At 37.9% G+C, this 10606-nt stretch overlaps 1 protein-coding gene across 7 annotated transcripts in view; it reads left to right on the top strand.

The window, feature by feature from the left end:
- Positions 1-9316, top strand: part of CCDC57 (coiled-coil domain containing 57) — a 51482-nt gene extending 42166 nt beyond the window's left edge. For 6 of the 7 annotated variants that reach the window (XM_049813496.1, XM_049813501.1, XM_049813497.1 and 3 more), the window contains 3 exons: positions 613-735; positions 1104-1326; positions 8560-9316. In XM_049813496.1, coding sequence (XP_049669453.1) covers positions 613-735; positions 1104-1326; positions 8560-8783 — 570 coding nt within the window. In that variant the 3' untranslated portion in view covers positions 8784-9316. Of the gene's footprint in view, positions 1-612; positions 736-1011; positions 1327-8559 lie in introns of those variants that run through there. The other variant, XM_049813500.1, reaches the window with a different exon arrangement.
- The last annotated feature ends 1290 nt before the right edge of the window (positions 9317-10606 follow it).

Raw genomic sequence — 10606 nt, 5'->3', positions numbered from 1 at the left:
GATCATCCTCCTTACCAAAAACTGAGAGAACATATTACTATCATACCTACAGCAATTTCAGTGTCAGTTACTTTATATGATAGGCTCATGTTTTGCTTCTTTAGTCTTAAATGTACAACAAAAGACTTTGATGTTTATTTTCATCTCCTTTGACAGGGCTGAAGCAGTCCGCTTTTCATCAAATCTCACTTTAATTGCTACATGCTGAAAGTTGGGGAAACTTTGTGTGGTAATTAGGGTTTTTTTGTTGCTGACAAATTACTTTTCCATAGTTGCTTTATTTTTTGGGTTTTTAGGACTTCTTTGGGAGTTTTTCTTCTGTAATTTAATCATGGGAAACGACAAAAGTAAAGAATGACCCTGACAATGTAAACTTGAGTAACAAGGCAGGATGATAGTAACAGCAGCAGGAAATGTAGATTTTGAACAGATTTAGTGAGAGGTTCATTTTGAGGGTAGTGTGGCCCTGTTCATCCAAAGGGAACATAATTTTGTTTAATATTATTTATAACTGATTATTTTAAATCTAGCAGTGTAACAGCAGACTGAGCTATAAATGTATTATTTTTAGAGACCATGCGTTATTTGTGTTAATGTAATATTTCATATTAGGAGCTGCAGTATACAAAGCAACACCATCCCTCAAGGATATCTTCTCTAATTGCCTGCCCTAGCTTAAAGGAAGAAGAAGCTCCAAGCAGCTATGGAGAAGAAACAGAATTACCATCTGCTGAGGTACAGTGCCGTTTTATCATCAATGTAATTTGCCTTCATCTGGATTTTTCAGTTGCAGTTTCTCAACAGTCATCTCCTGGAATACTTAAAAATATAGGTATTTTTTTAAGTTATGCATTGTTCCTGTACAAAATAGTATCTGTTAACACTTAATAAACTAGGGTTTCTCAATCACTTTCATGATGTTGTAATTAATCTCCTTATACAACCTTTCAAAACTAAAAATAATAATTTTCTTTTGTCTTGCCTCTTGCTGAAACCTTCTATCTTTCCAAGACCAAGATGCCCCTGTGAGATTTAACCAATTTTCAGATGTCTTTGATGTGACACGTACGTATATCTGTAAGTTTGTGTTTGAATTTGAGCAGGTTCAGCTAGATTTCTCTATTGAAAATCATGGGCCAGAGCAACGAAAGGCAGATACATCCTCAAAAATTGTTAAGAGTCAGCCACTCGGGCAGAGTCCTAGTCAAGCCCAGCAAGTCCAGCTTTCTTCATCTGGAGCACATAATTTCTGCCAAGGTATTTGGCAGACTTCAGAAATGGGATCAAGCCTTTCTGTTCTCAGTCCTCAAAAGAACACTGACCAAGGTAAGCATGCTTTGTAAAGTAATCACAGTATTTGACTCTTCTAGAAGAATGGAAGTACAGTAGTGGACTCTGCCCCCTTCCACTAAATTTTTTGCATGACTGCTACTGTTATTACAGTCCTGTAACCAGAATCTGAAGATCTAATGAGTTACTTGAAGGGAATTTCACTGTTGCCAGCAGAAGTGAGAATTAAAAGAAATGCCTATATAGCTCTCTGGTTTTAATGCCATTGTTGCAAATACTTCTCCCCTTTTATTAGATACTCCTGGAAATGCAAATACCCTTCTGTTTTGACATAGTCTAAACCTTATCTGGGGCAGATATGAAAGTGTCCGTCTGAGAATTGCACACTGCATGTGTTGCCAAATGACTGTTAGATCAAATTGTAATTTGGCAAATCCTTGCTTAATCATTTTTGTGGCAGGTTAATATCTACAATACAGCATAGTGTGCTAAGACCTAAAGGCCAAAAGTGAGATCATGGGCATAATGTGGTGTATGCTGTGGGCACACAGTGAACTAGGTGTTGTTATCCACTAGAATTTTATAATCCAGTGCAACAAGTTGGAACGTAAAAAAATAAAAGCAGACACAAATTCTTATATGTGAGACAGCATCCTGACCTTACATATCAGACAGTATCTGGTTTAGGATGAGAGGAGAAGGTAAAGCCTAGGTCATAGACTGAACGTTAATCAATGTTATACTTCTACAAAAAGCACCACGTTCTTGGAAATTTTAGCAGGAGCGCCATTTGTAAGATATGTGCAGTGAAGTGTAGCCTCTTCACAGGCAACTTGTAAAGGAACTTTTTAATGGTAGCCATTATGTTGAGCGGTATATTGCAGATGAATGTTACGTCTCCCATGCTGTTGGCCTGTTCATGAAGTAATCCTTCGTTGGCAAACTTTGGAAGACTGTTCTAACACTTGCTGTGGATAGGACAAAAAGTAATGGCCTTAAATTATAATACTGGAAAAACTTTAAGGATGGCTAATAATGGAGTATGTTCCCCAGCAGGATTGTAGACTCTTCTTTATTAAGGGTCTTTATAAATAGACAGACAAACATTTCTCCAGAATGTTCCAAGTAAAGGTGATTTTTATATTTTAATAAGAGTCATAGCATTCAATAAATTATTTCTTACAGTGTTGTGGGGCTTGTGTGGGTTGCTTGGTTTTTTGATTTTGATATTATTATTTTTATCATCATCACTTGATGATCTGATGGCAGCTGTGGAGTAACATGGCAGCCATCTAGCCTTTTCAAATGAGCTTTATATTAATAGTGACCTGTTACCATTACATAGATGCTCATGTGCCATTAACCACATACCAGATTGCAGGAGCAAGAATGCAACCAGTGGGTTAAGGGAAGTGGTTTGTTCCCCTCTATTTGGTACCTGTGAGGCCACATCCAGAGTACCCTCTGGTACAAAGGATTGACAAACTGGGAGTCCAATGGAGAGCCACCAAGACAGCTAGGGCGCTGGAACGCACGTTACAGGAGAAGAGGTTTAGAGAGCTGCGTTGTTCAGTGTGGAAAAGAAAGCCAACAGGTGGTCTGATTGCTGCTTTTTAACTACCCGGTAAGGGATTTTGGAGAAGCCAGAGCCAGACTCTTAGAGGTGCACAGTGAAAAGAAAAGAGGCAATAGACGCGAGTTGTGTCAAGATACATTCTGAGCAGGGAGTGATAAGCACTGTGACATTTCACCCAGAGGTCCTTTCCAACCTACATTATATCTATTTTTAAACCAGTGTATAGGTGCAATGAACCATCTTTAGCGGCACACAAGAAAAAAAAATATTTTAAAGGGCTTTCAAAATGAAGAATGGATTACAAGTGTATTTATTCACAACAGCAGTGCATTGCAGGGACAAAGTAATGTGCACTGACAGACCTGTAGGACTGGAATGGACATAGTGCTGACAGTCATGATTCATGTGCTTTTTTTGTGGGGCTGGAACTGAAATAGGAAGAGTATTTTAGGTCAGGCCTATATTGACAGGATAAGCAAAAGGATGTCTTTGAAACATTACTGATAGTGCCATGCAGTTTCATGCTCCTGTATGCATGATGCAACACCACTGGCAGCCTTACAAGGACATCAGTTTCTTAATGTCTAGAAATTTCCAGCCACCATTGCAAAACTTACTGTAGATTTTTGGGGATCTAGAAAATAGCAAAAGGGAAAGATGATACTGCCAACATGAAACAAGTGAAACATCAATAAGGGGTGATGTTTTCCTGAGAACAACCTTAATTTGATCTCTGCATCCAGATTTACCCTAACACCTGAGCAGAACTTCTTACTCAAACATGCAAGCCCTGAAATACTTAATTGCAAAAATAGGACTTTTAAAAACTCTTTCATGTTGCTTAGCTTTCTCCTCCAGGAAACCATCCAAATGGTATCCTTAATTTTACTATACTGAATTCTGCATTTCAGAAAACAAGATTGTGAAAGCAAAATCTTTCTTTACTGGAAGAATGTCACGTCAGAGCAGAATATACAAAATTTTCAAGGGGTTCTGCTTCTGATTTTTAGCAGAAGCTTGCGTTATTTTTCATGCCTGAGCTATGGAAAATTAACTCAATCTTTCCTGTTTAAAACCACTCACTTGAATTTAATACATTCATCAAACACATGGTTACAGTGGATAGAACAGTCATTAAGACAGAGTGACTCGGTACTGGGCTTTCAGATAAAAGTGACGCACACACAGACTTGAAAGCTCAGTAACAAAAAATGACTTGCAACAAAGCAAGCAAGTTTGCTTATTCAAACATTTCTTTTACAAGTTCAACTCTGTACAAATCTGTCACAGCAGTAGCTGTGTTTTATGGGCATTTCTGGTGAAACAGAAACAATTGTAGTGTGAGAATGATTTTCTGAACCTGTTGAACAGCTTCCTTCATGTTTTTTTGTGTACAAAACAGCCTATTGGGACTTAAAATGGTTGGCATGTCAAGTAAGCCCTGCAATTTGCTGTATTTTCAGCATATGACACAATTCAGTGACTCAGGAGCATTTATGGCTACATGTTAACATGAAGTGGACTGTCATATACTTTGTTCATTTCACCATCAAATTCAGAACTTGTGGAAGCTTCCATGCAAGTCAGAAGGCTATGAGATATTTTAATTTTCTCTCTCCTTACTCTACCTGCTGATTCTTAGTTTGTACTGCAGGAATGAGATTAATTTAATAATTTGTATGTTAATTCTGCAGATAAGTAGAAAGAAAGGGTTTAGAAAGAACACGGGTTCCTTGTTCAGGTGTTTTTATTGTTCTGTATTATCGAAAGAAAAAGATCCTGCTACAGAGATAGACAGATACAAGCCACAATGATATTAAAAGTGTCAGTGTTACATATGTAGACTGTACTAGTAAGAAATATGCTTCTCTCTCTCTTTCCATTTTATATGCCCTATCCCAGAGGTTGAGAGCAGGTAGAAGACTTCAGCTGGTGATCCGTATCATACGTGTCTTGAAAGCTGATGACAGGCCATCCTCAAAGGAAAGTTGCTTGTCAGAAGAGTTGTATGCTTTCCTCTGAAAATCAAGACACATGTATACAACCATGTGATTAGCTTCTGTACATGGTGCAAGGTTTCTCTACTCACCTGTGGGCTATTGATTTTAGAATAAATGTTAGGCAGGAGGAGGGGAAGCCTTGTAAAACATTTAGAAAATTGGAATTTATTTTTCTTCAAGTAATTTAGCTTAATGAAGTTTTTACTTGCTATTTGAGACACTTACTAGTTTTTCTGGAAAGACAGGCAAACATCCCATAGTAAAGTTTGACTATAAGACTGCATTTAGAGTGAAGCCAATACTGTGAAGGGTGCTTTGTGATGCCATGTGAAAAGCTCCTGATCAACTTGGGTCAACAGAGGCTGGGGTCAGTGCAGAGGGAAGAAGAGCGTGCGGCAAGCTGTATCTGCGCTTGGAATGTCCCCACTAGTCACTTGTTTTACACACTTTTGAGGTAGATGAAACTTTGTATTTTCCATGCCAGAGGAGGGCTCCGCTAGCAGTGGATGGTCCCACTGTACCTTTTGAGAAACCCCACTCCACAGATCTCAGAACTATGTCCTCGGCATATTAATTTGAGTTTACATTGTAGCCTAACAAAGAACAAGATTGAGCTGCTTTGAAGCAAAGTAACTTTTCTGGTTTACTATTTGAACTTAGATGAGTTTCTTTTACTATAATTCTCGTTGTTACTATTACTTGCAAAAGCTCTGTGGTCTGAAATTCTACACTTTATGGATCAAAAGTTATCTTAAGTGTTTCCACACTAGACAGAATTTCAACAGCTTTGACATCACTGACAGTTCTAAGAGCAATCCATGTGGGTAAAAAGCTGGCCAGAGAAAGAATCTGGTAAAATATTAACAAACAGAAAGAGTGCTCTGGCTCTGGCTTCATTCTGGCTCCAATCAGAGAAAGACTCATGATTTTTTTTCTGCGTTACATAAAACTTCATCTTTGAAGTGTTTCACAAATATTAACTAATCCCCTAGTTACATTTTCTTCACTTAAATGTTCTTCTCCTGAATAGGAACTTGTTTGAGTTGGTGTTCCTTCAGAAGCACTTTTAGCCATAAGCAAATATCTAGAGACAAGTTTCTTAAATGAAATTTTCCATCTGGGGAAATTTCAGTTTGCTCATACAACATGTCTAGCTGTATCTCTTTAGTTCTAAAAAAAATCTGTGAATATTAATTTCTGACTGTAGTTAACACACATCAAATAGAGATGTTAAGCATTCCAGTACACTAAACATTTAGGTCCATTTTCAAAAGCAGTTTAGGCTTTTAACTATGATCTTACTAGCTCTTATTGCCAAGGTCACTTCTGAAAGTAAGTTACACACTTGTAAATTGGGTGTGCTTTTTCATTGTTTGTTTGTGAAAACAAAGCTACTGCATTTAAATTTTACGGCACAGTGCATATTCATGCTGATTTCATTCAATGTCCTTCACACATGTGAACAGTCCCAAGCAGAACCAGTAACATATGAAGGTCCTTATTCAGTGTTCTCATAGGATATTTCACTTTAAATAGCATTTCTAATTCTGAGTTATTTGTTCTTTGTCTTTTTTTATTTTGTAGAACAAACTTTACAATAGTCATATAGAATCCTTGTGTTCTGTGTTGTTCTTCCAAACACATAACTGTAGTGTCTCTACTAATGTCAAGAGACAAGCATACAGAAGACTTGAGAGGAAGGGATGCAGTGATTCATTGGTGGTTGGTTACTTTGCCTTTGGATCTACGGGATTAGGGCCTCCCACATTATTTGTGAAAGCCATCCCCTTGGTTGAATAAAAAAAGACCCTTCAAAACTGAGGGAGTATTTCAAAAAACAGACTCTCTGTAAGTACTGCTGACTGTGTGCTATTTATGGATCTGCTCATTGCTGTTATTTAGACCACAAACAAGAGGTAATCTCATTCTGTTGCAGCTCCTGTTCAAGCAAAATAATCTTTGAAGCTGTATCCAGTACCTTTCCGACACTCCTGCCTGCACTGTTCTAAACTGTTGATGTTGTGAAATTCTGCTTTATTACCTGCCAGATGTGGTAGAGGTCTAGGGTAATCCACTGTAATGATTAAACTCCTTTTTCCAGGCAGGAAAATACATCCAAAGGTCTTCCATGAGCTCAGACATCTTCTTTCATACCTTCTACATCTGTAGGTAACCACTAGGTGGCAAGCTGAACAACAGGATTTCGCATCAATAGCACAAGAGTCCACTGAGCTTTTGCCACCTGTAATAACAAATGCCACCAAGCTGACTTAGTGCAGAGATTGCACACACATGAGTGAAGAGCTGGTTCAAACTAAGCCTGAACATAAAAATTATTTTTAAAAGTGTTACGTTTTGACACTAGCCACAGTTTCATGCTTTGCATAGAGCTATAAACCCTCAATAGATTAATTCATTCCATAATTCAAGAATATTTTTTATTTCCTTCCACGTAGAATTTTGTTTGGACTTTCTACCATGTTCTGTTGACTATGAAAATTTACCTTATCCTACTAATAACCTATCTTTGTCAATTTGTGCACCTCTTTTTCTTGCACTTTGATTGAATAGTACCTGGGACTGAAGCCTGTCACGCTCAGAAAATTCAACTAGTACAGAATGTTGTAGTGTGTGTTGTCGCAAGTATATTATGGCTACTTCTGCTGTCTGCTTTGGCTCTCCATAGCAAATCTAAAGTTAAAATCTCAATGCCTTGAAAAATAAGGATTAAATGGCTGGAGCCAAGCACCTGTAAATATTACCTATAGCTTACAATGAATACTGTGATTGACCAATTCCACTTATCTTACCTAATGAAACCTGTGATAAGACTAAAGTTCAGTTAGTTGGAGATAGTGGTTTTCAGACATTATGCGAGAAGCTGCAGAATGGACTCCGATTGGTATTAAGACCAGTCTCCCTCCTTCCCAACCAAAGATGTTAATTTTTGAGTTAGTCCTCTCTAGGACACACAGATATTTTAGGCAACAAAAATTAAGATTTCCACAGTAAATGCCTTCCTCTATCAGAGAAGATAAAAATAACCGCAAAAGATAATGGTGGTAGTGCAGCTTTGTCAAGCTCACAGAATTGCCTTTGAGCCCTTTGGATCATGCAAATCCAAGCATGTTTTGCTGCAGCTTTTACGGCTGCTGGTGACTTCTTGAAACGGATCAAACTATTGCAGCCAACTACTTTATCACCGTTTCCCAATACAGGAACAGGTAGATCTAGCTTTGTATCGTGTTGTCCAGTGTGTTGGTATTGTCTTGATTGATACAGATGCTCTCACACAATGGAGAGGAGGGTAAACTTGTAAAATGTGATGTTTAAAAACAGCTGAACAGATGGTTAGTGCTTGACTTGGAACAGTTACACCGACCTTCCAGCTGTCTGTCTCTCTCCTCTCTTAAGCAGTCTGATGCTAATAGAGAATGAACAGGTACAGATGAAGCGAGGATTTAGCAGGGGATGCTGATGTATTATACCATCAGCATAGCAAGCCTTAATGGACAGTTCTATGCCTCTTATGTACAGAAATGGTTCTGTTACTCAATATAAGACTTCAACAATGTGGCAGTATGGCAGCAATATACCTAGAGAAAAAGAGTAAACCAGTTCTCTTCAACTATCCAGTCTCGTAATTAAATACAAACATAACTACAAAGTATTTTTCTTCCTTTTTTTGAGCAGTGGAGTTTGAAGTTACACACTCAACTGAGCAATCTGAAGAATCTCGGCAACATATCAAAACCAAGGATAAACTTGAAATGCCATCTGCAGATTTGAAAGTCAGAGGAACCAGGCTGGAAGTTCAGCAGAAGTTGAAATCCAGGAATTTACCTTCTGCTTATCCCATAAAACCAAAAATCTCTTCTAAAATGGCAAAAATCCGCAACTATAATATTAAAGACTGATTTCTTTGTTGGCAGCAAGTTCCAGGTCCACACTTGCTATTAACTTACTTTGAAATCTATAAATCAGGTCTAAATATTTCATTTTTGTATATCGAGTTGGGATGTTTGCGGTCAGAAGAGAGAACAAATACCCTGTTTCATGCTGTGAATCCTAAAGGTTAATCTGTGTACATTATGAGATTACTGTCTTCACTGTTAATACTGATTTATTTCAGTTATATATGTTAAATATCGCTTGCATCGTGGATTTAGAAATGCCCAGTTAATGCATATGTAAAGCCTTGTGCCTTTAGGCAGGGCTTGCAGGTCTTTAGCAAATATTTTGTTGTGAAACTGTAGATGTGATTTAAGCTTAGAAGTGGGATGCCTCAACCTACTGGTTTTCTTATAATTAACAATGCAACCGTTAATCCTGTGCAGCTATCTTTCTACTTGAAATACAGGGGTTTGAAAAGATTACGCCTGAATCTGCTGTAGCTCTTTCCACTCGTTCAGACAACATGAGAGAGTATAAAATTAAACTTCTGTTGTCACACCAGTAATTACATTTTTCTTAACAAGAGGTTGCACAGAGCTTAAAGCAGTGAGAAACATTCGTTAGCAACACTTAGAATCATACAGAAGCATTGTAAGAAATAAGTCTTACAACAGATGAAACTAAAAGAAAAAATGAATGAGCTGTGATGTAATGAGGGGTATCTATATAGTTATGAACACGCCAGGACATTGAAACGAGTAATCAGTGTATTTTTGTAACATTTCCAGTAATGCTGAGCTGTCTTAGGATATTACAGTGATGAACTTTACTGTAAGGAAAGGAAACACACATGAAAAATGCAAGAAAAACCTTTTTTACTGTGAGGGTGGTCAAGCACTGTAACAGATTGCCCAGAGAGTTTATGGAGTCTCCGTCTGTGGGGATAGTCAAAACCCAACTAGACGTGGTCCTGGGCAACGTGTTCCTGCTGACCCTCCTTCAGTAGAGGGATTGGACTAGGTGAACTCAAGAGGTCTCTTCCAACCTAAGCGATTCTGTGATTCTGTGAGTGGTATCACTGAAGTGAATAATGCTTCTCAGTTGCTGCTAAAAAAAACATATAAAATCTAAACAGGATTAATGAAGGAAGAGAGCTACTTAGCCACCAGTGCTACTCTTTTTTTGTAGGGCTTTTCTTTTTAGAAATGCTTTCCTGGTACTCTTTGCAAACAGCTGCTCTCTTTGGCATCTGACAATGTGGTGGTAATCATTCTGTGAATTTGAATAATTATTTTTCTACTCTCTACTGAAAATGTTTTGGTTCAGTGTAAAGGTGCTATGATATAATCAGATGCTAAATCTGCAGTAAATGTCATTGGGATGTTACCAACCCGACATGAGGCCTGAGAGACCTTGTGAGCTTCGTTCTAAATCATTTAATTACTTGAAAATCCTGTCATTGGATTCAACATTTAACATTGTTCATGAGCCGGAACAACATGATGCATTCCCTTGAACCAGGCCCTGAATGAGCTCTTTCTGTAGCTCAAAGCATAGTGGTTTCTAACAAGTACAGGAATTTTGGCCCAGATCACACCAGTTACAGCTCTCACTGGTTATTTCTAGAACACAACATGTAAATTCCAGAGTTTTTAATAGCTGTAGATTATCCTGAAAAATAATTTTTAAATTTCCAATGCCATGTTTAATATTGAACTGTGGAGGTGCACAGTATTTCAGTGCTGTGAGATCCTGTGCATTTACTGGTGTTAAAAGCAGTGTGCCCTTAGTAAAAGAGCACTTTGTACCATAATCTTTGTAACACTGCATCTGAATTACTCTTTAT

Source organism: Accipiter gentilis, chromosome 10 (genome assembly GCF_929443795.1).
Source record: "Accipiter gentilis chromosome 10, bAccGen1.1, whole genome shotgun sequence".
NCBI classification, from domain to species: domain Eukaryota; kingdom Metazoa; phylum Chordata; class Aves; order Accipitriformes; family Accipitridae; genus Astur; species Astur gentilis.
Note: the sequence above shows the minus strand (reverse complement) of the source record. Positions and strands in the feature narration are given on the sequence as shown.